Raw genomic sequence first — 24,373 nt, 5'->3', positions numbered from 1 at the left:
TTTTCTGAGGTAAAATAATTCTTTTTTTTTTGTTTTTAAATGGCTGAAGATAGAGGCCTGGCTGGAGCTATTCACCTCACAGAGTAAGACTGGCAAATGAGTCCCTGGAATAAGAGTCACATCTGCCTTTTCTAAGCTAAGTCTATTCACAGGGGTTAAAAAGATGATAGTCTTAAGCATGGCCATCCTGAAGGGGGCAGGGCCTGGGGCAGCCCCCGCCTCCCCAGGTGCAGGATGTTGGGCAACCCCCCTCCCCATGCTGCAGGCCCCATCCCTTCCCTGCTCCACCCCCTCCCCGTCCCACCTGGCCAGTGATTACCTGGGCAGGGCGTGGATGGCAGCTGCCAGAGGGTTGCCTCCCCTTGGCTCTCCTGTTGCCCCAGATGTTCCCCTTGTAGCACACGTGGCAGCCTGCTCTGCTGCACTGCGCCCTCCGGGCTGGCTGGGCCCTGCTTCTCCATAGGCGGCTGGGAGTGGAGGCCGGTTCCTGCTGCCACACAGAAGCAGGTCTCAGCGGGCCGGGAGGCCACGGTCCAGCAGAGCAGGTTGATACTCACGCTGTGTGGTGAGCATGTGAGGGGTGGGGCAAGGGGAGGAGACCCCTGCTGCTGCTTCCTGCCCCCACCACCGTGTCTTACCCCCAGTAATCCCGTCCATAGACTGATTGGGATGGCTGCCGCGGGGTCCTCAAAAGCCCGGGGCCTGGGGTTAGGGATGGCTACGGCCAGGACCGCTCAGGCCTTGGACACACATTACGAAAGTGAGAAATGAGTCAAGCAGCTTCTTTAAATGCTACAGGCACATCTCAGACCTGTTCTGGTATCTATGGCTGCCCAATCCTTCAGCGGGCTGGGGCCAGATCAGGGAAGCCCTGGCTAGACTAAACTACGCCCAGCTAAGTGCTCTCCTAAGGTACCAGCTGCCTTCTTCTTGCCAGAGCACAGTATGTTCTGGCTATGTCGCCTTCCCCTCTGCCCCCCAGAATGACCTGACTGGCCCCCTACATCAGAGATCTGCAAAGGGGGGGGACAGGCCCCCTTGCGGGGGGGTGAAATTCCATAAGGAGGCCTAGCATGACTGGCTGCTGGGTCTCTGGCTCATCCATCTCATAACAAACACTGAAATCGGTTCCTGTTTTTCTGTAGGTGTGCTCACATGAGTAAAGTTTTTACATTCTACAGACTAATTTTCCTACACCTGCCAAAAGAGGTGGGTTGTTTTGTTTTTTTTCCCCCCATCTCAACATCACTGAAATTTCCACTGGTTTAGATTACATTAGACAGGAAGTGGGGGGGAGGGGTGGGCAACTAATTGCAGGGATGAAAAGTGAGCCCCCCCCCCATGTAAAAAGTTTGCTCAGCCCTGTCCTACGCTATGGGCTGCAGAAGGTGGCATAGAAGTCAGTGAACCCAACTGTGCCTGAGGAGAAGTCCTCCAGGGGCAGGGAGATTTTGTTGCTCTCTAACTTCTTTGCAGTAGGACCAGTGCCCACCAGAAGCAGCGCTGGGCTCAGGACTGGGTCCTGCTGTTCTTCTGTTCACCCACATTCAGTGATGCGTGAATGAGGAGGAATTACGGTCCTCCACGGATGACTTCTGGATCCAGTCCTTGGTTTCTGATCAGCAGGAGTTCCTTGTCCTCAGTCTATCTCACAGAGAGAACAGTGCCAGCAAAAGGCAAGCTCCACGCTGGCCCAGCTCTGGGGCACTTCAGAGGGCAGACCCCCATTCATGGATTGTCACCTCTAGGCAGCATTCGCACTACAGGGAAAGGGCCTTCTGAAGCCTGGCAGCTTCATGCCACGCGCACAATGATTGCCTGACGCCGAGGACAGGCGTGCGACTCACAGAACACACCGTCCCGCTAGGCAGGAGACATAATGCAAAACATTTGTCACTCTGCTGCGCGTGGTGGGAGTCATTGCCCCACACCGCGGGACATGCAGATCAGGCATTTCACAGACAGCAGAAAGACTGGCATCCCCGACTGTGTTCAGCATAAATCACCGTGGCGACAGGCACCCTGCCTGCAGTGCAGTGCTGCTCCTGGACACCCTTCATGAGGAACTGCCTGTCACGTCTCCTCCCTCGCTGCCAAGCGAGTGAGAAAACCTGCTTTTTCTGCAGGCCAGCACCCAAGGCCTTGTTCCATGTCTTCCAGCCCCCTGGATGAAACACAACAGTGCCAAAAGGGAAATTTTTAGATAGTTCCCAGCCTGTGTGTACTTGTACAGCCCCTAGCACATTGTCCATCAGATCTGTGACCAGGGCACCTAAGCGTTATTATCATGCAAATAATATAAAACAATATACCCAGTGCTGGAATTTCTGTCTCCTTAACAAGGGGAGGAAGGGTGATTAAAAGAGCAAGCCACTGGCAGTAGTCTTGGGTACCACTTCTACGGCTCTGGTTCCCTGCTGCGCCTTGACTGAATCACTTCCCTGCTATGTGCCTCAGTTTCCCCATCTATAACATGGCAAGAAGCAACCCCAGTCTCACGGAAGCATGAGTCTCCATTCATGGCTATAAAGTGTTTCCAGCTCTTCAGGTGAAAGGTGCTCAGAACAAGGCAGCCTGGTTGCTAGTGGCCTATTCCAACTATCCCCATATTGGCGAGGTATGTGTCATCTCAGGCTGGAATGCAGAGATAAAGCTTTTTTGACACTTTCAGTGATTGCTTCTTGGAGCAGGTAGTCCTGGAACTCACAAGAGGAGAGACAATTCTGGATGTAGTCCCAAGTGGAATATGGTCCAAGAAATGAATATAGTTGAACCACTTGGTAATGGTGACCATAACATCATAAAATTTAACATTCCCATGTGGGGGGTGAGAGGGGGACACCAACGCAACCTTCCCCAGTAATATTTAAGTTCAGAAAGAGAAACAACACAGAAATGTGGAAGTCAGTTAAACAGAAATTAAAAGGAACACTGCCAAAAGTGAAGTCCCTGAAAGCTGCATGGAAACTTTTCGAAAACACCGTAACAGGTGCTCAGTTTAATTGTATACACCAATTTAAAAAAAGAAAGGCCACTATAAGAGACCAAAAAGAGCCACCATAGCCAAACAACAAACTAGACACAGCAGCAAAAAGTAGCCTCTTAAAATGTGGATGTTAAATCCTCTTGAGGAGAATAGAAAGGAGTCTCGACTCTAGCAAGTGAGGTAGAAAAACATAATTATGGAGGCCAAAAAGAGTTTGAAGAACAGCCAGTCAAAGATTCAAAAAGTAACAGCAATAAAATAAAATATAAGTCCATCAGAATCAGGAAGACTGCTAAACAACCAATGGGGCCACTGGATAACTGAGATGCTAAAGGAGCAATCAAGGACAAGGCCCATTGCAGACAAACAAAATGAATTTCTTCCCGACTGAGAATCTGAGGGAGATTCATAAACTTGAGCCATCCTTCATAGCTGACAAGTCTGAGGAACTGTCCCAGATTGAGATGTCTTTAAAGGCAGTTTTGGAACAAACTGAGAAATTAAACAGCAATGAGTCAGCAGGGCCAGGTGGTATTCACTTGAGTTCTGAAGGAACTGAAATGTGAAATTGCAGAACTACTAACTATGATATGTAAACTAACATTTAAATCACCTTCTGTACCCAATTATGGCAGGATAGCTGATGTGATGCTTATTTCTTAAAATGGTTCCAGATGCAATCCTGGCCATTACAGAACAGTTAAGTACAACTTCAGTACCAAACAAATTGGCTGAAATATAGTAAAAAACTGATGAATACTATTTGTTGGGGAAGAGGTAACACAGTTTGTGTAAAAGGAATTCGTGCCTCATCAATCTACTGGAATTCTTTAAGGGGTTCAACAAGCATATAGACAACGGGAATCTCATGGATATAATGTACTGAGATTTTCAAAAAACTGTTGACAAAATAAGCAAATTAAGCTATCCTGGGTTAAGAGGGAAGGTCCTCTCATGGACTGGGAATTGGTTAAAAGATAGGAAGCAAAGGGTAGGAACAAATGGTCAGTTTTCATAATGGAGAGAGGTAAATAGTGATGTCCTCTGGGCCTTTGTACTGGGAACTGTACTGGGACCAGTACTTTTCACATTGGTCATAAATGATCTGGAAAACGGGGTAAACAGTGAATTGGAAAATTTGCAAATGATAGAAAACTAATCGAGATAGGTAAGTCCCAGGCAGACTGTGAAGAATTACAATGGGATCTCACAAAAACTAGGTGACTGGGGAACAAAATCCTGGATGAAATCCAGTGATGATAAATGCAAAGTAACACGTTGGAAAATATAATCCCAACTATCCATATAAAATGAAGGGGTCTAAATTAGCTGTTCCCACTCCAGAAAGAATATCTGGAATCATTTAAAAGGGGCAAACAATAAGAAAGAAAATATTATATGGCCTTTACATAAATCCATGTATGTCCACTTCTTGAGCACTGTGTGCGGATGCGATCGCTCCCTCTCAAAAAAGATACACTGGAATTGGAAAAGGTTCGGAAAAGGGCAACAAAAAATGTCAGACATTTGGAACAGCTTCCTTTTGAGAAGGGATTAATAAGAAATGGACTTTTCAACTTGGAAAAGAGATGACGAAGGGATGACACGACAGAGGTCTGTATCCAATACGCGCCGTGTCCAATACGTTCCCTGTTTGCCGCATGTGGTGAACAGGGAAGCATATTGTGGAGAATGTGGGTTGGTGGGCTTATGTGGCAGCACAGTGAGGGTGGCCTGGGTGCCGTGTGGTTCAGGGGCCCCACGGTGGCTCCTCAGACACCGTGCTGCCAGAGCTGCCCAGCCCCAAGCCGCACAGCCCTGATAGGCCCATGGCACAGCACCCGAGGAGCCACCCCTCTGCGTGGCCCCCAAGTCAGCCACATAACGCTCGAGTTCCCAAGCTGCGGCTGCCACCTCATGTCACCCACGGAGCTGTGCGTGAGCCGCCGGAGCCCTCGCGACACCACCCAAGCCACCACACTGGCTCTCGGGGCTGTGCAGCTTGGGGCTGGATGGCTTCGGCAGCAGCTCCGGTGAGTCACTGGAGCAGAAGGTTAGGATGCTTGGCTGTGGGGAGAGAGGGTAGGGTGTCTGGCTAGGGGGGCGGCACCTGGCTGGGGGCAGAGGCATGTGGCAATTGGGTGTCTTCCTTATGGACCACTGGTCTATAAAATCGAAACTAACATGGTGAAAGTAAACAAGGACATGTTATTTGCTCCTTCTCATAACACAAGAACTAGGGGTCACCCAATGACATTAATAGGCAGCCAGTTTAAAACCAACAAAAGGAAATATTTCTTCACACAATGCACAGTGAACCTGTGGAACTCTTTGCCAGAAGATGTTGAGAAGGCACAAGACTATATCAGGGTTCAAAAAAGAACTAGATGCATTCAAGAAGGATAGGTCCATCAATCATCAGAGAGGTAGCGGTGTTGGTCTGTAGCTTCGAGAACAACAAAAAGTCTTGTGGCACCTTATAGACTAACAGATATTTTGGAGCATAAGCTTTCGTGGGCAAAGACCCGCTTCATCAGATGCATCTGATGAAGCGGGTCTTTGCCCACGAAAGCTTATGCTCCAAAATATCTGTACGTCCATCAACGGCTATTAATTAGGATCAGCAGGGATGCAAAACCAGGCTCCCAAGCATGCTTAGTCTTGTTTGCCGCAGGTGGGAATGGGCAATAGGGGATGGATCACTTGGTGGCTGCCTGTTTTGTTCATTCCTTCGGAAACTCCTGGCTTTGACCATTGTCAGAAGTCAGGATACTGGGCTAGATGGAACATTGGCTTGGCTCTGTATGGCTGTTCTCATGGTCACGTCCTCAGCAGCTGCTGACTGACTCTAATAACTGGTTTTGGCACTTGTAGAGGAAGACGTGAGATAAGAAACTAGGATCTGGAGTACAGAGGTCCTCTGGGGGTAGCCCTAAATCCAGTCAAAGGTGGGCAGAAGGCTTGGGTTGGGATTCATATGGCCAACGACAAGGGCTATGGAAGCAGTTAGATAGAATAGTAGCTTTGCTGGAGATAGAAACTTGTGAGGCAGAGAGAATTAAAGCAAATACAAACTAGTTGCAGCTGGGGCCATGGAGGGCTCCCAGGCCTGGGAATGAGATGCAAACACCTTTACCTCTAGATCATACAAATGGGAGGTGGGCTCTGCTCAGCTCCTGGCAGACAGGAGGCACATCTCACCAACCAGCTTCCTAACTGGCTTTACATCAAAAGCCTTGGGGGCAGGCTCGGCTCAGAAACTAAAATGGCTCACAAAAAGGGACATCCCTCACACCCCGTTTGTGGTACATCCGAGGTCTGATGTAAGCTTTGCTTCAGGATACGTCTGTTATCTGGGCATATTCAGTCCCTGGCAGACACGCATTCATCAATACACAGTTAAGTACAGTACTACAGTACCTGTAAGAGAATTTAAGGGGAGGTGTGCACAGGGTGGGGAGGTGGGGATCGGGGGGGTGGTGCAGGAATCTAGGCAAGGGGCTGGGAGTGTGAGGGCAAGCTCAGGCCAGGGAGGTGGGCTGTGAGTGTGGGTGAGACGTGAGGGGGAAGGGGAGCTGAGGCAGCCCTGGTTGCTGCTAGGTTACCCTTACTTGGCGGGTGCATGGATCCCTGCCTTGATGCTCCTGTTCGCTGCATTAGCAGAAGGGAGCTGTGGGTCGGATGTGTGGGGGAAACCAACTCCAGTGTGAGAGACCCCCCCGGCTTGCCTCTCCCTTCCCTGGGCTTCTTTGCAGCCATCGCCAGCAGAAGAGCACACCAGGGATCATATGTGTGCTGCCCAGTGTCCATTGAGAGTGGTACAGGATGGGCGCAGATGCATCAGCAGCCTGGCTGGGAGAGCACATCGCAAGCCGCACCACCCGTGCCTACAGCAGAGTGTCCCAGCTGGCTCTGTATGGAGCAGGGAGCGGGGGGGATGCTGCCTTACTTTCACCTCTGAGGATACTGCAGTACCAGTGATTCTCAACAAGGGGCACATGTACCCCAGGGGATATGCAGAGCTCTTCCAGAGGGTACATTTAACTCAGAGTTTCTCAACCCCTTTTATGAATTGAAAAAAACTGGCCTTCTTTTATGTTCATCTAATTTTTCACTTCTCTTTTTTGCACAATCATACATACAATTGTTTAAACAAATGTGTTGTAATGGTAGAAAAAATGGTGTGTCTGACAATGGTAGATACTGGGGGTATTAATTTTTTTTAAAAGAGGGAATTTAGAAAAAAAAAGGTTGAGAAACACTGCGCTCTAGGACTGATGGTATAACTTGGCCCTTTATAGCCCACTAATGCAGAGTCTTCTTTCAGCACTATTTCAAGTACAAAATTAATGTACCGAACAAGCACAGCTATCACTAAAGACAATGTGAATTAGATGAATGTGTCTGACAGCAGCATTTGGTCCTATATGTTTGACAATACTTCCCTGACGTGTGTCAGTAAGAGCTGATGGAGTATTATGAGTAATACTGTTTGTTATGGATTTAGCTGCTCTTTCAATTAGCAAATTGTTTGGAAGCCAAATTGGATTGCCTATGAGTGTATTCATTACTCACAATTGTTGAACAGTTTTGACAGATACATTGTCAGACCACAGGTTCTTCATCAATGGTTTACTTTGATTATTCGCACCTTTTGTTCCAGGGTCTTAAAGTGGCTTACAAATAACTGAGTCTTCCAATGCCCCGGTGGAGAGACAGAATCTTGAATTTAATGATGGGAAATTGCTATGGGGAAATTAAATGAGTCACCCAAAGCCACACAAGGAAGCAGTGGCAGAGTTCGTAATAGACTAGTGCAGTCCTGACCATTAGCTTTTGTGATACTGTTGTGGATGGGCTGGGGAAACATGGGGGCAAATGCAAATGGAGTTTCTATTTCTAAAAATCAAAGCATGAGCCTGACTAGTCACACTATATGCACATTGTTAGCGGACTGGGAAAATAACTAGATTGCTTAAGAGGTGCAGTAGCTGTTGTGACCCAACAATGGAAGCAGTTCTCATTCTAGGGACAGGGAGTGACCTCTTTGCTGAGCTCCTAGTCTTTCTTTCTCTGTTCCATAGGTCTTGCCACTGCCACCATGGGGGCGCTGCTCTGGGATCTCTTGCTGCTGTGCTTGTTCGCCCACGTGCTGGGTGACTGCCAGAGGGACTGCCTGAGCTGCAACAGACACATGTACGACCAACAGGACAACTTCAACGTTCTTGTAAGTCTGTCCGAGCCAGAGCCTTACTCACGTGCCAGTGACTGGTATGCGGATGTGCCAGGTGCATCAGTAATGCTGCCCTGTCCTGGGGTTGCTGGTGTTAGGAACAGATTACCCAGGCAGTCACCGAGATGAACATGGGGGCAGTAGAGCTGGTAAAGTGCTGCCCTGCGATAAAAAAGCCCTACGCCACAATGAGATCCTCATCTGCACCCATCTGTGCCAGAGTCCTTTATACCTTTGCATTAGCGGCTGGGGCAGCCTGGTGCGAAGAATACTCAGGGGCGGTTAGAGAGGCAAGGGGACAGATCAGATCCTTCTATCACGTAGGGCTTCGAGGAGCAGACCTGGGGGCTTCTTTTCAGCAGAGCGCTACTATCCAGGACTATGTCAGACACGCATCTTCATTTTTAAGGCTTTAGATCATGGGTGTCCAACCTTTTGGCTTGCCTGGGCCACACTGAGTGAAGATAGTCTTGGGCCGCGTACAAAATATATAATATCGTTAATGTATATAAATCACATAATAATGTTAAAAGTTTACGATCTTGTGGGGCCACATTACTAGCTGTCCAGGGCTGCATGCGGCCCGCGGGCTGCAGGTTGGACACACCTGCTTTAGATTAAGAGGCTTAATTACTAGAGGGACAGTCAAGTAAACACAGAGCACAGACATAAGGGGCCTTATCTGAGCTCGCTTGCCCTGGCATAAATCAGGAGTAATCCAATTGAAGTTAATGGAGTTACGGTTGTGTGAAACAAACGTAGCACAGTGGTGAATCAGGTCCACCCTCCTCGTCTCTGAATCTGTAAAGGGCCCAGAAAGGTACCTTGTGGAGTGACCTCTGTGGGACCCATCAGTTTGGCACAACGTACTGATGACACAGCAACAGGTATGCAGCTATGGCCTTTGTCTTAGGAGCCACAGGTCACAAATTCTCACCTGTGTGCAGGTGACTTGGACTCTGAGGGGTCTTATTTCCAGCCACAATCCTAGAATTTCCAAGATGGATTACACTAGCACACATGCTTTCTGGACTTCCCACACTCTGGCAATGGATGCCCTTACAAACAACACACAAAGACAGGCTTGTGGGAGGCAGTGGGTGCACAAGAGGAGACTGTTTCAGGTGGGCATGTTGAGGGCTCTCATGATAATCAGAAAGCCACAAGCTTGGTGCCATCCACTTCCTCATGCAGTACAAACTCTAGGCTCAAGCAATTCCCAGATCCAACTGTGACACTGACAGACCTGGGTTGCCAGCATCAGGGACAGAACCTGCGAGCACAGGGGCTAAAGCCCTGCACTCTACCACATGAGCTAAAGGCCAGCTGGCTCTCAGCTGTGGCTGTAGAGCAGAGACTTCACTCACCCCAGATGAAGTCTCAGTGCCTCTGGGTACTACACAATCCTGATGTCACCAGATGTTCCTTTGTCCTGAGGACAAGAAAGAAATTAATATGGAGATACACACACCTATAAAACTGGAATAGACATCAGGAGGGTCATCAAGTCCAGTCTCCTGCAAGGGTCAAGCACCATCCCTTCCCACTCCCCATCCCTAAATAGTCCCCTCAAGGGCTGAGCTCACAGGCCCAGGCATCACATGCTAATGCTCAAACCACTGAGCTATCCCTCTGCATGATGGCCCAACCCTCAAGACAGCCCAGAAAGAGACAAGACTTTTGTTGGGCGCAATAGAGACCCGCAATTACAGCCGCTGAATCACAGCTGGGTTGAACCAAACATCTGCCTGCCCGCTGCTGATTTGGGCCACAGGGGAGAGCATGTTCTTGCTTTTCCTCTTCACACCTTCTTCTCTCTCTCTGGACCAGTGTTCATTAGGCAGTGAGTCCTGACAGGTTTTATGGACGACCCAGAGTTTGAAAGACCTCGTCTCACTCTATAAATTTCGGCTGAAGTTTATGACTCAGAAGTGGCACCACAGAATGAACCAAGCCCAGGGGCGGAAAAGCCCAGCTCATAAAAAACAAGTCTCAGTAACTGCACCCAGGAGAAGGGCTCCTGCGGTCAAGGGCTCCAGCTGGATTCAAGGAGCGTAACGTGGCAGGATTTGATTCCTTTTTGGCACACATTAATAATCAGTGGGAATAGGCTGATTTAAAGCCCACTTTTATGGGTCACAGTAGCTTCAAACGGTTGGTGTCCTGGGCAGTGGGTGAAGTGACAGGAGGCAGGGGGCGACCTGGGGGACAAGGGGTGAGCTGATAGGAGGCAGGGGGTGAGCCACGGGACAGAAGGTGAGGTAAAGGGTGCAGATAGCCCCAATACAAAAGCTATGATCCAGCCACTGTTGGTTCCTTCTGCCTCCCCAGAAGAAGGAAGGGAAAAGAGGAAGAGCAAAAGGGCATGCCTGGAGGAGGTATACCCCCACACGATGCTAGGGTATAGGAAGCAGGCCAGGGGAATCTAATGCACTAGCTTTTCTGTGTCTCCAACTTCAGACCAACACAGTCGGCTAGGATACCTGCTGCCCTGGGAGTCCTGATCCACTAGCACTCACATGCAGGGCTGGTTTCAGATGCTTCTTGGAGTTAACTGATTGCCATGTTAGAAAGGGATTTACAAAGCTGGTCACGCTCACCTGGCCACATGATGACAACAGCTTAGGCAGCATGAATGAATCTATGGCTGACTGCAGAGTGGCTGTCCAATGCCCTCGTAGCGACTGTTCTTATCCGTACAAGTGCTCCCACTCCATCCAATCCCCAGCTCCCTGCCTAACAGACTTCTCAGGAGGCCTGTTCAGCAAATCCCATCCCTCAACCGAGACCCGTCAGGTGGGCTGGACTCTGAAGAGCCAATCATTGGTATTGATTTTAGCATGTAATGTCCTCTCTGCCTTCTCACGCCAAGCAAGGCATGGACTCGGGTTACGACTAGGGAGGTGTGGGGGAGTGCACCGCAAAAAGCAGAGGGAGAAACTTCCCTTCTGTACCCAACACAAAGGAGCAGAACGCCTCCACAGGTCCCCCTCCATTCCACTTGGGTTTGGGAGAGCTTTCCCATCCATACTCTGTTTCTTTCGTACAACCCTATATACGACCGTGAGAAGTCCCGGAGTGCTAAATACTCACAGAGGAGCTGTTCTTGCATCATTTCCAGGTTTAGCTGGGTCAAACCAGCCAGATAATTCTTCATTATTTATATTACTGAGACACATAGAAGCCCGGGTCATTAACCTTGGAGAGGTGCTGTACAAAGCCAGTATTAAAAGACAGCTGCCGCCCCATAGAGCTGACAGTCTCAGTAGCGTAAACCAAACAGACATTACTCTGACCCCTCTTGGAAGCTCAACTACTGCTATTGCAATGCACAGCTTAGAATAAAGGCATTGGCCACGGTGATGGGGTGGACTAAGCCCCGATGTCCCCGTACAGGAGGCCAGAGGCTTTGCCACACCCCATCCCAGTGAGAGGAGCAGAAAAGAGGTTCTCCAGGCAGGACAGAGTGTCTGTCTCTGCGGCAGCCAGTCAGGGCCCAGCAAGCTGGTATAAAAGAAGCTGACAGGATAGGTCTTGGCAGTTCCTTACAGGAGTCCAATCCAGGCAGGTCTCTACTGACTGGGAGAGCAGCAGCACCACAGACTGGTTTGAGTGTGAGCTGAACTCAGCCCTGGGTAAGGCCCAGGTGCAGTGGCGGAAGACTGACCACAAGCCAAAAACAAAGAACCGCCAGCACCGTGGGCAGGGCTAGTTAGATCCTAGCTCCAGCACCTGCCAGACAACCAGGCAACGACCTTAGGCGGTACCCATTTGCCACAGAGGAGCTCTTGCAAGCGGTAGACCCTGCTATAACCGCATTACAGTTTAATTCATGAAGTATGCGATATTCTGAAGTATTGCGTCCTCTTTTACTTGTAAAACGGTGCATTGATGATATCCCTCCCAACACCCGGCCCAGACTTTGGCTGGAATTCAGCCTGTGTTGGCAATGATTAAAAGCAGCTACTGCCTGTCTGCTGGCCTGTCTGAAATATTCTTGGTCTCTTTACCCCATTCTCAGCCCCCAGATATCCCCAATGTAATGGACAACAGCTGGCTCCCTTTCTGCACATTCTTATTGCAGAGACCAACATTGCATGGTCCATGGAAGGTGTATGGCCATCTGAGTCCTGACACTGGCCTCTGCTGGGCATGGTTCAGGCGTAGTGATGGAAAAAAAATGGCATGACTATGTCTCCTCCATAAATATTCTGCCAATAGCTAGAAGACTTCAGACTCCAGGGCTGTCAAGCTAACACTAAGTGCATTCTGAATGGAAAATTTTAATTGGAAAGGAATGAATCAGCATGTCAGACCCGCCTCCCCAACCCCAACAGACAGGAGACTTGGGAGCTGGCGCGTAACTTTATAATCTAGTCTTTAGACACATTTTCAGAAACAATGCTAAGCTTTGCTGGTCTCCTGAGTCACCCCCAATCTGATGTGTCTCAACTTCTCATCCCTGTTGCCAGCTGTTTACCCCTCGGGACTCAGCTTTACACGTCCAAATGAAAACCGCCTTTGTCAAGACCCAGGAGGATCACTGTGCCTCTGCAAAGTGACATTCTGATCAGATTGGATATGCAAACGGATTAATGAGCATTATTTGGTTCTGAGCATCTCCTGATGCATATCACACATGGGGAGAGGGACAAAGCAAGGCTGGGAGGATTGGAAAGAGGACAGCTCTGCCCTCCCTATCCTATGCTGGAAATGAAGGACCTAATCCTGAGAGGTGATGGGTAGCTGTATCTCCCATGGAAGTCAGTGGAGCTGTGTTTGCTGACCCCTCTCTGGTCCAGGGCCTGGCTTCCCAAAGGGAGCGTACGCATATAGATCAGCAGTGTCGCATTCCTCGTTATCACTGCTCTGATCGTTCTAGTCTGCTGTGCAGCAAAATGAGACTTGCCATCAGCACTTGATTAAAGAGCACAGATTCTCCATCCTCCAGATAAGGCATGACAGCCATTAAAGACTCTGACCAGTACTTTTTCAAGGTTCATAATGTGTTTTTCCCTTTCTATTGATCTCTGGGGCAGCCTTGGTTGGCATGTTTCTTTCCCTATTGTTCTTTTCTACTTGATACGTATTGATTTCTCCCTCCCCTTTCTATTTCTTAACAAGCCCAAGCTAATACATCACTGCAGTGCTTTACTTGTGTTTGTCTTGGAGACAAGTCTTGGGTACACGTCACAGGATACATCTCCTGCCCGACAGCCTGGCAGGATCCATTACCCTACAGCAGAAGTGCCAGATTTGGCCTGCAGCCACCACCTTCTGCATCGGCAGACTTCCTATAAATATTCTGGAGAAGTTCATTCCCAGGGTGGGTCCTTCTAGGGACCCTCAGGCACCCATTAGCTGCAGGAGTGGGAAGGAGCATGTCCCAGTGGTTAGGCACTAATCTAGGATTCGAGAGTCTTGCTCTCCTGTCCTCGCTCTGCCATTAACTTGCCAAGCCAGCTTGGAGAATCACTCATGTTTCCCCAGTTGTAGAAAGGGGATAATAATGCTTAGATGAGGATTACCAGAAGCTGGGGTGGTGAGCACAGTGTAATTGCCTAGTGACAGTCAACCAGGCCATCAGCCGATCATGGTGCCCTCACCTCACCCAGCCCAATGATTTTTGGAACCACACCTGGATCTTCCAAACCTTTCACAGCTCTGTATTGGGGTTATGCTTAGCAAGTGCAATCCTGGCCAGTGCAGACCTGGAAATGCAGCGGGAAGAGACGATGGGAGTGGTGAGGAATGCACAGCACTTCTCTGGGTACGTTTACACTGCAAAGGAAAACCCAGTGCTGAGCCCCGGAGCCCAGGTCCACTGACTCAGACTCAAGTTTCAGAGCTAAAAATGACATCTTAGACTGGCGCTGGTGGGGGGGGTCACATCAGGGAGAAGCAAAAAAAAATCCACAAGACCCTCTTTGATGAAGCCACTGACTGAGACACCTCATTCCCCTCACACTCCAGCACCAGGGCAGGAGGTGAAGAAGGAGGGACTGAGATCAGGGCTTCCCCCAAGCCAGATTAATTCTTCTGAGGGCCCAGATGGGACCAAAAGTGGGAGTCTGGGGCTCAGAGTGTGGGATGAGGTTGCTGGGGAGCAGCTGTGGTGTCTGGATGGAGGGAAGGTGCAGGAGCAGGGTGGGCGGGTCTGGGCAGTGGGGGGCCATTTACCACCGCATGCCGCCCCTGCCAGCCCTACTGCCAACTGGGGGAACAGCAGCATGGAGAAACACTCCCTGAAGAGGCTTTTCTCCCACAGCTGCCCCCCTCCACTGATCTGATTGGCTGGAATTCCAGCCAATCAGAATGACAGAGGAAGCCTCTCCTGGCAGCACTGTGATGCTGTCCCCCCAGCCAGGGGAGGCGGAGCCGGGAAAAGGAGTGGTGGCAGCAGAAACGCCACTTCCTGCCCCCACCCCCACCTGCATCCCGCCCCAGCTTGCCTGACTCTGGCCCATGAAGCTTAGGCTCCACAACCACCACGGGTCAGCTACTTGGGAGGGGAGCAACAAGTCTCAGGGGCTGGATCCAGGCAAGCTACTGGCTGGCTCCAGACCATGGGCCAGGGGTTTCCTCCTCCTGCCTCAGATGTTCCTGCTTTGGCAGGAACAGACTCTAAAGTCCACCCAGGGGAAGAGGGATTCAAAGTCTGTGCTCCAGCCCCAGTGGGAGCAGCTACACTGCTATTCCCAGCCCCACAAGGTGAGCTCCACAAGCACCACTCATTTGGTCTGCTCAACAAGATTTGTGGGGTCTGCTCTTATCATAGTATCATAGAATCTTAGGGCTGCAAGGGATCTCAGGAGGTCATTGAGTCCAGCCCCCTGCTCAAAACAGGACCAGCCCCAACTAAATCATCCCAGCCAGGACAGCGTCAACCATACTTGGCTCAATCTAATTCTTTACCTTCCCCCCAACACCTCCACTCTCTGATTTGCTCACCTTGATTATCTTTTTCTGATTTGTCCTCCTTGCTTACTGTTTTCGGTTCTCTGTGCCTTAAATATTGAGTCTGTTCTGGTCTGGCTGTGGTCTGAAGAAGTGGGTCTGTCCCACGAAAGCTCACCTAATAAACTATTTTGCTAGTCTTTAAAGTGCCACTTGACTGCTTTTTGTTTTGATAGTGTATAGACTAGCACGGCTTCCTCTCTGTTACTAGAGATGGAGAGTGCACCACCTCTCTTGGTAACACATCCCAGTGCTTCATCACCCACCTGGTGAAGTAGTTTTTCCTAATATCCAACCTACAGCTCCCCCTCTGTAACTTCAGACCACTGCTCCTTGTTCTGTCGTCTGTCACCATTGAGAACAGTTTCTCTCCATCCTCTTTAGAGCTCCCCTTCAGGAAGTTGAACACTGCTACTAGATCACCCCTCAGTCTTCTCTTCTGTAAACTAAATCCCTCAGCTTCTCCTCACAGGTCATGTGCTCCAGCCCCTTAATTGTTTTCGCTGCCCTCCACTGAACCCGCTCCAATGTGTCCACATCCTTTCTATACTGAGGCGCCCAGAAGTGGACTTAATACTCCAGAAGTGGCCTCACCAGTGCCAAGTAGAGGGTAATAATAACTTCTCTAGATCTGCTGGAAATGCTTCTCCTAATGCAGCCCAACATGCCATTAGCCTTGGCTACAAGGGCACATTGGATGCATTAAATCTGGACCCAAGGATTTGTGTGCGTCTTCCTTTTCTCAATAGCTCTTAACCTGTTCTTTCCCCGCTGAGGGCTGCCTACCACTTTCCCACACTGCACTCCCTAATGCAGTAGTCAGGGAGCTGACCTTGCCCGTGAAGACTGAGGCAAAAAAAGCGTTGAATACTTCAGCCTTTCCCACATCATCTGTCACCAGGTTACCTCCCTCATCCGGTAACCGCCACACACCCTTCCTGATAACCCTCTTATTGTTATCATGCCTGCAGGAGCCCTTCTTGTTGCCCTTCACATTCCTGGCTAGCTGCAGTTCCAATTGTGCTTTCATTTTCCTGATTACCCCAGCAGTCTCCAGGGGGAGGGATAGCTCAGTGGTTTGAGCATTGGCCTGCTAAACTCAGGCTCGTGAGCTCAATCCTTGGGGAGGCCATTTAGGGACTGGGGCAAATAGATGCCAGGGATGGTGCTTCAGGGGACTGGATTAGATGACCTCCAGAGGTCCCTTCCAGTTCTAGGAGATGTGCACCTCCAAGTACTTGTTTATACTCCTCCTCCTCAAACATCTGTCCAAGTTTCCACATCTTACATGCATCCTTTCTGAGTTTAAGGTTGCCAATGATTTCCCTTGTAAGCCAAGCTGGTTGCCTACCATATTTGCTTTTCTTACTGCACATCAGGATGGTTTATTTCTGTGCCTTCAATAAGACTTTAAAATACTGCCAGTTCTCCTGAACTCCTTTCCCCTCCATATTAGCTTCCCAGGGGATCTTGCCCATCAGTTCTCTCAAGGAGTCAAAGTCTGCTCTTCTGAAATCAATGGTCTGTATTTGACTGCTCACCTTTCTTCCTTTTGTCAGAATCCTGAAATCTACCATCCGATGGTCACTGCAGCCCAGGTTGCCACCCACTTCTATTTCTCCTCCTAGTTCTTCCCTACCTGTGAACAGCAGGTCAAGCTGCACACGGGTCCTGGTTGGTTCCTTCAGCACTTGTACCAGGAAGTTTTCCCCAACATTCCCGAAAAACTACCTGGATTGTCTGTGTGCTGCTGTATTGGTCTCCCAACAAATGTCTGGGTGGATAAAATCTCCCATGAGAATCCAGGCCTGTGATTTGGAAGCTTCTCTTAGATGTCTGATGAAATCCTCGTGTACCTCATCTACCTCATCCGGTGGTCTACAGCAGACACCAAACACAACTTTGCCTCTGTTGCTTCCGCTTCTAAACTTAACTCAAAGACACACAACTGTCTTTTCTCCCTCCATATACTAGAGCTCTCAGCAAACCTGCTACTCTCTCACATAAATTGCAATTCCTCCTCCTTTTCTCCCCTGCCTGTCCTTCCTGAACAGTTTATACCCTTTCAGTACAATGCTCCAGTTACGTGAGTCATCCCACCAAGTCTCTGTTATTCCAATCACCTCGTACTTCATTGACCGTGCCAGGGCCTCTAATTCCTCCTGTTTGTTTCCCAGGGTAAATAAACCCTCTGAGCTGGCTGGCTCCGTTTGCCAGGAAGAGACTCCCCAGCAACTGTTAAGGGACGGTCTTTTAACATGTGGATTTTATAGTTCTCTCAATGAAAGACTTATTGTGAGAGGCAATAAACCCAGGAAGTCTCAACCAACCTCAGGCCCTCTGTGCAGTGCCTATTGATTTAGATTGTGAGGACTTCAGGGTAGGCAATAACCGATAGAGTTTAAAGACTGAACAAATGCAAACAAAGGAAGCATACAGAGGGGCTGACAGCTTCATTGGAAACCTGGGCAAAGCTGGGCAGGGGGGCTGGACCTTGTGCCATGCCCCTGGAAGGGGCGAGGCCTTGGACAAAAGGGACGGGGCTGGGAGAGGCAGCCCTCAGCACTGCCCAGACTGTGGCATGCCACTTCCCGCCCCCCCCAGCTCGTGGTGTTGCCTGTAGCGTGCCATGTGGCACTCCAGCAGCTACTTGAAGGGGCATTAGTGGCAGCAGTGGCCAGGCACTTCCGGCCCTTAAGTATTGCCAGGCCCTATGGCAATTGCTCCCTTTGCCCCCCACCCGTCCTTCCAGGGTGGGCCCGGAAGCAGCTGCCTCCCCCTTGTACAGGTGAGGACCCAAGATGAAGTAACTCACTTGCCCAAAGCCACAAAGATTCTGTGGCAGAACATCCAACTCCACTCCCATCTCCCTGGGCCTTCAGTGCAAAACCAGTCTTCCTCCCTCGTCGCCTGCTTAGGAAACCACACAATGACAGGCAAATCTTTCAGCCTGGTCTCTCTTAGTCCTGGAGAGCAGCAAGAGGGTGTTTAATACCTCCTGCAGCTTAACAGGTCTCAGTCAGAGCAGCAGCACAGGCACATAATTTACCATCCCATAGAAAGAGTGCTACCACTGGAAGAGGCTCAGATATTCCAGGGATGAGTTTGCGAAAGGAACCTAAAGACAGAACAGGGTAATCTGCGGTAGAGTGAGACGTAGTATGCGGGAGTCAAGAACAGGGCTTGGCTCAACCAGAGGAGCGCAGAGTTCAGTCTCAGTTTGCTCAGGCAGCTGGAGATGTCAAGTTCACACAGGGCATTCTCAGAGATACTCAGTCCCAAACTGGTAACGGATCCCCCTCTTCAGTCACATAGGCTTGGTCTACACTAGGGCTCAAAGTTGATCCTAGATACACAATGCTAGCCACACCATTTGCATAGCTAGAATCAACATGTCAGGATCAACTTTCTTCCCTTATGTAGATCTGGGATCTTCGGGCTCGTGACAACGTCCCTTACTCTATGCTTCAGCCTGGAGTACCAGGGTCAATGGCTGAGCCCAGAGAGATCGATTTTGCTGCAGCTTCACACACGCAACACAAAATCAATCTCCAGAAGTTCATTCTTGGCATGCCAACCCCCCAGTAAGTATAGGCATACCCATAGCATAAATCCTAATAAGCCACTGCTGTCAATGGAGTTACTCCAGTTTGTCATGAAAGCAAACAGAATACTAGAAAGCAGTAAAAAAGGGATAGAGAATGAGACAATGAATATCTTATTGCCTCTATAAAAATTCACGGTACGCCCACACTTTGAATATTGTGTGCAGATGTGGTTACCTCATCTCAAAAAAGATATATTGACATTCGAAAAGGTTCAGAAAAGGGCAACAAAATGATTAGAGGCTCGGAAAGGGTGCTGCATGAAGAAAGATTTAAAAAACTGGGACTTTTTAGCATAGTAAAAAGTAGACTAAGAGGGGATATGATAGAGGTCTGTAAAATCATGACAGGTAAGAAACAAGTGAATAAGGAAAATTATTTATTTTTCCATAACATAAGAACTAGGGGTCACCAAAGGAAGTTAATAGGTAGCAAGTTTAAAACTAACAAAAGGAATGTTTTCATCATAGCACACAGTAGGCCTGTGGAGCTCCTTGCCAGAGGCAGCTGTGAAGACCAGGATTATAACAGGGTTCAAAAAAGTACTAGATAAATTCATGGAGGTTAGGTCCATCTATGGCTATTAGCCAAGATGGGTAGGAATGGTGTCCCTAGCCCTTGTTTGTCAGAGCTGCAATGGGCAACTTGCTGATTACCCGTTCTATTCATTTCCTTTGGGGCATCTGGAACTGGCCCCTGTTGGAAGACAGGATGCTGGATACAATACTCCCAGCTGAGGCCTACTCAGCATGAAGTAGATCAGAAGAATAAGACCCATAGTCCAACCACAGATTCATATATATCCTATCTTCCGACAGTGGCAAATGCCACATGCTGCAGAAGGAATGAACAGAACAGGGAATCATCAAAACAAAATAGCACAAATGTAGCACTTTAAAGACTAATAAAATGATTTATTGGTGATGAGCTTTCTTGCGACAGACCCACTTCCTCACATCAATGTCATTTCAAATACAGACTGACATTTATAAGTGCAGATGACCGAAAAAATTTGCAATAAAAACTGACAAATGAAGTACATAGGGCTGAAGGCGGGGGCGGGGGGTAAGAGCGGGGTTGTTAAGTGTCCTGGTGATATAATTATGAGCATCAAAGGAAGGGAAGCAGTCCTTGTAATGCACAAGGTAATTGGTGTCTCTGTTCATACCACGTATTGTGTCAAATTTGAATATGAATTCCAATTCACAGATTTCTCACTGTAATCTGTTTTTAAACTCTTTATGCTCTAGGACACAAATTCTCAGGGCTTTAACAGAATGGCCCACTCCATTGAAGTGTTCACTGACCAGCTTATGTGTACTGAGATTCCTGATGTCTCATTTTTTATAGGAAGAAGGGTTCTTTCGCAGATGGGGTTTACTTTCAAAAAAGCCACGGCTTTACTGCATTTCTTCTTCTCTAAAGAATATGCAAATGAGGCACCAGATATGTAAATCTGCACCTCCTTTGCATTTTTGATTTTCCTCATTTGCATGCCTCTTTCGAAAGAGGAATGCAAGTCCAGACACAGCCATTCTGTTTCTTTCAGACCATTTCTCCAGTTTATCCAGACCATTTTGAATTTTTATCCTGACTTCCAAAGCACTTGCAACCAGGGTTCCCTATAAGCTGAGTGCTTGGGCAGCCACCCAGGAGAGATTCAGGTGCCACCAGCTGATTAGCAGAGTGTCCACAGCATGTGTTTCTATTGCTAGTGCACATCACACATGCGTGGGTGCCAACAACAAAACTTATTCTGCCCATGAAAAGAAAAAATTAGAGGGAACGCTGCTTGCAATACTCCCAGTTAGGTGTTGTCCACAAACTTTATCAGCATATTCTCTCTGTCATCATCTAAATCATCGATGAAGCTATTGACAAGAACCAGACCCAGAACTGATCCCTGTGGGACCCCACTTGATACATCTTTGTAGCCTGACTGTGAGCCACTGACAGCTACTTTCTGGGAATGGTTTTGTAACCAGTTATGCACTCACTTTATAGTAGCTCTATCTAGCCTGTATTTCTTTAGTTCGTTTAGGAGTTGGTCATGCAAGACAGTATCAAAAACCTTATCAAAATCAAGATATACCACATCTACCACTGTCCCCCATACACACGAGGTATTATCCTATCAAAGAAAGCTATCAGGTTGGTTAGACACACTTTGTTCTTGACAAATCCATTCTGACTGTTTCTTATTATCTTCTAGGTATATGCAAACTGATTGTTTAATTATTTGCTCCATTATGTTGCCAGGTACTGAAGTTAGGCTCACTGGTCTATAATTCCCAAGGTTGTATTTATTCCCCTTTATATAGAGTGGATCTATATCTACCCTTTTCCAGTTCTCTGGAATCTCTCTAGCTTTCCATAACTTAAGATAATCATTGATAGCTCAGTCTTGAGTCAGCCCCTTGAGTACACTAGCTCTGGAGACATCTAACCCGTCTGAATAATTTTAACTTGTTCTTTTCCTATTTTAGCCTTTAATCCTATTTCATTTTCACAGGCATTCACTATGTTAGATGTCCAATTATCACCAACCTTGTCAGTGAAAATTGAAATGAGTTGTTTAGAACCTCTGCCATTTCCATAATTTTCTATTCTTGTTTTATTCCCTACTCCACATTGAGTTATGACCCTGCCCGGTCCTTGGTCTTCCTCTTTCTTCTAATGTATTTCTACTCAGTAGCCTCATGACTTTGAAGGACCTGGCTGTTAAGATGCGGGAAATGACATATCTGATCCTTCAAGGCAGCCTGCCTTCTACGTCTACTTGAGAATTTGCAAGATGCTTTGGCATGTACTGTGAAGAAGTCAGTGAAGCCACTCAGCTGATAGATGACTAGGACTGAAGCATTATAGGGTTTTTTTCTGTTGATAAATTAAACTCTTTTGGGGGAATGCAGAGCTGATGCGTAGGGGTGCACACGCACCGCCCCCCACAGCTCCCCCACACACTCTCAGTGAGCCCTGAGCTGGCTCTGATGAGTACCAGGGCAGTCCTGCCCCCACCCTCTCCGTCCCCCACAGCAGTGCAGCCTCCAAGCGCTGCTCCAGGGGGGACCGCCCCTGCACGCACCAGAAATGGTGCTTCCCTGGGACATGGGCGGAGCCGGCTAGGGAGTGGGTGGGGCAGGGGCTCTTGGCTGGTGCACCCACGAGAATCCCCACACCACTCACCTCTGGGGGAGGGTGGATCAGGTGACTGAGATCCTTTCACTCAAGGCACAGCAGCAGGATTAGAGCCTGAAGAATTACAGCGTCTAGTGTGACAAATGCAACCTGCCTTCTGTGCCAGGTCTCAGCCACTAACTCAGATTTGGCGTAGCTCACCACACCGGCACCAGGGGTCAGCAGCTCCCGGCACGGATGCCAGGAGGGGCACACAAGCTGATTTTCTTTGGCACACGAGGTGGGAGCAAAGCCCTCCCCGGCCTCCCTCACGCAGCTGGGAGCTTGCTCAAAGCCAGGCTGCCTGTGGATTAACAAAAGACCAGCTAACGTTACCAACCCCCACTAAAACGGTAAAGCACCGCCTCTTAATTTATGTAGGAACTAAGCTGTTGTCAGCAGGACTATCGGTGACTTTGAAAAATATCACCGGCACGTGGGCTGTCCACAGAGGTCAAAAGGAAAGGTTGCTGACTGACCCCTGGTCTAGAGAGTAGGACGCTGCCTTGTTGAGAGCCCAGAATGCAACCATCCCCGTTACCGTTACTGCCTCCTGAACGCTTTACCGCTGTAACCATGCACAGAGGCGCAGGGGAAAGGACTCCATGCCAGGAACATACGGGTTTCTATTCTACGCCAAGCCCTTGAGTCAACCTGAGGGCAACTCGACGCTTAAAATGCCACTTCAAGGCCGCAGCACGGACAGAGCAGCACTGCTGTAGCTGGGCAGGTTTACCCACCAAAGCTTACACCCAATTAATTCTGTGACTCTTTAGGGTGCCACAGGGCTCCTGGTTGTTTTCGCTTTAATGGAGACACTTTCTAGCTGACAGGAGAGAGCCCTCCCCTCCCCGAGAGGGGGGCGCTATGCCCAGAGGAGAAGCTCTCCCACCGACATAGCACTGTCCAAAAGAGGGGGTTGGGCAGTATCACTACGAGGCACAGGGGTGTGGGAATGTTCCCTAGTTTAGCCCACGGCTGAGCGTGACACTGCGCAGCTCAACGCCTCCCTCAAAGCCCTTAGGTGATTTATGACAGAGAAGGATGAAAAGCAGGCAGCTGCTCGACCGCCCTCGACTCCCCACTCCCAATCCCCCTCTCCGGGCACTTAACACAGCTGATGTACCGTGGCAGTGAGGGCTGAACCCCCATCACTATCTGGCTCGTGCTGCGCTCTCTCCCGTATCCTCTGTGCTTCTGTGAGCGCCTTGTGGCCGCTGTGCTTGGGAGGAGCGGTGTGGTGGCCTCGCCGCCAGGGACCAGGCAGATGGCCACGTTCTGGCTCAGTAAGCCAGGCAATCACTAGTAAGGGTGACGAACCAACGCATGCAGAGGAAGAATCCGCGTAAGCAGCTGGTCTCACGGTAGCCCCCGGCAGGCAGCTACACTCACGGGTGTTTGGAGCAGGAGGGAGGGTGGCAAAGGGACAGAAATGAATCGGGAAGTGAATAAGAAAGAGTAGCTGATAAAGGAGACTGTAGTTCACTTACTATGGCACTCCTGTAGGGCGAGGGACTTCAGTGGGAATGGGAACAGGATCAGGACCCCAGTCTGCCCAGGAGGTGGCTCTCCTGTTCTGTGTTCGGTGAAATAATTTGCAGATCAGCTACTATAACCCACCTTTTGCACTTGCTCAACTGTCTAACAAGTTCCCAGCTCAGGCTAAGAGTCAAGGCTCTGCTCACAGGTGACTTTTTTTTTTCTTTTAAAAGTTAGAGCAATGTCCAACCAGTCCCCCTCCCCTCACCCCCCAAGGCCACACACGCAGCTGGTTCTCGCCCCCTCAGTTCCAGCCCCTATTTTATCCACAAAACTATCTCAGAGGGCTGAAGCTTGAAGTGTGCTCAAGTATTCCTTTCCCCCCAGCGGATCAGATCATCTGTATCTGTAAGCAGCTTCTCCATAAGATCATCATGGCAGTGCCTCTTAGTTCATGTGCAGCACCAGCAACATAACTGGAGATCCCTTGTTTAGGAATTGGGGAAACTAATCCAGGCTACCTGTTCTGTAGAGTGACTAGATCAGACTCAGATCTCAGTCAATAGCTACTGAAGTCAAAGCAATCATCTGGTGTGAACAAGCTCAGGCTCTTCTCTTAGGCATACAGACAAGCTCTGTTTCGGAGAGGATCTGGTTCTGTCCAGTCTCTCAGCTCCAACGTTTGGTGGTACAGTAGAAATGAAGACTTATCTCCCTAGTCTACACTAGACCTTAAAGTCGATTGCACAGCTGCAATTCCAGCTATGGCAATTGCATAGCTGGAATCAACTTATCTACAATCAGCTTATCTGGCCAACCTCAGCGAGGGAGGTCGATGGGAGAAACTCTCCCATCGACCTCCCTTATGCCACCCAAGAATGAGGAATACAAGGGTCAACTGCGACCCTGATCCTTCCATTTCACGCATCCCCACTA

At 49.1% G+C, this 24,373-nt stretch overlaps 1 protein-coding gene across 1 annotated transcript in view; it reads left to right on the top strand.

Moving 5' to 3' along the window:
- Positions 1–8,087: 8,087 nt before the first annotated feature.
- The window catches only part of PNOC (prepronociceptin), a 31,171-nt gene continuing 14,885 nt past the window's right edge, over positions 8,088–24,373 (top strand). Inside the window, exon 1 of the mRNA XM_074989035.1 lies at positions 8,088–8,213. Coding sequence (XP_074845136.1) covers positions 8,088–8,213 — 126 coding nt within the window. The remainder of the gene's footprint in view (positions 8,214–24,373) is intronic.

Source organism: Carettochelys insculpta, chromosome 3 (assembly GCF_033958435.1).
Source record: "Carettochelys insculpta isolate YL-2023 chromosome 3, ASM3395843v1, whole genome shotgun sequence".
In the NCBI taxonomy this organism is placed as follows: domain Eukaryota; kingdom Metazoa; phylum Chordata; order Testudines; family Carettochelyidae; genus Carettochelys; species Carettochelys insculpta.
Note: the sequence above shows the minus strand (reverse complement) of the source record. Positions and strands in the feature narration are given on the sequence as shown.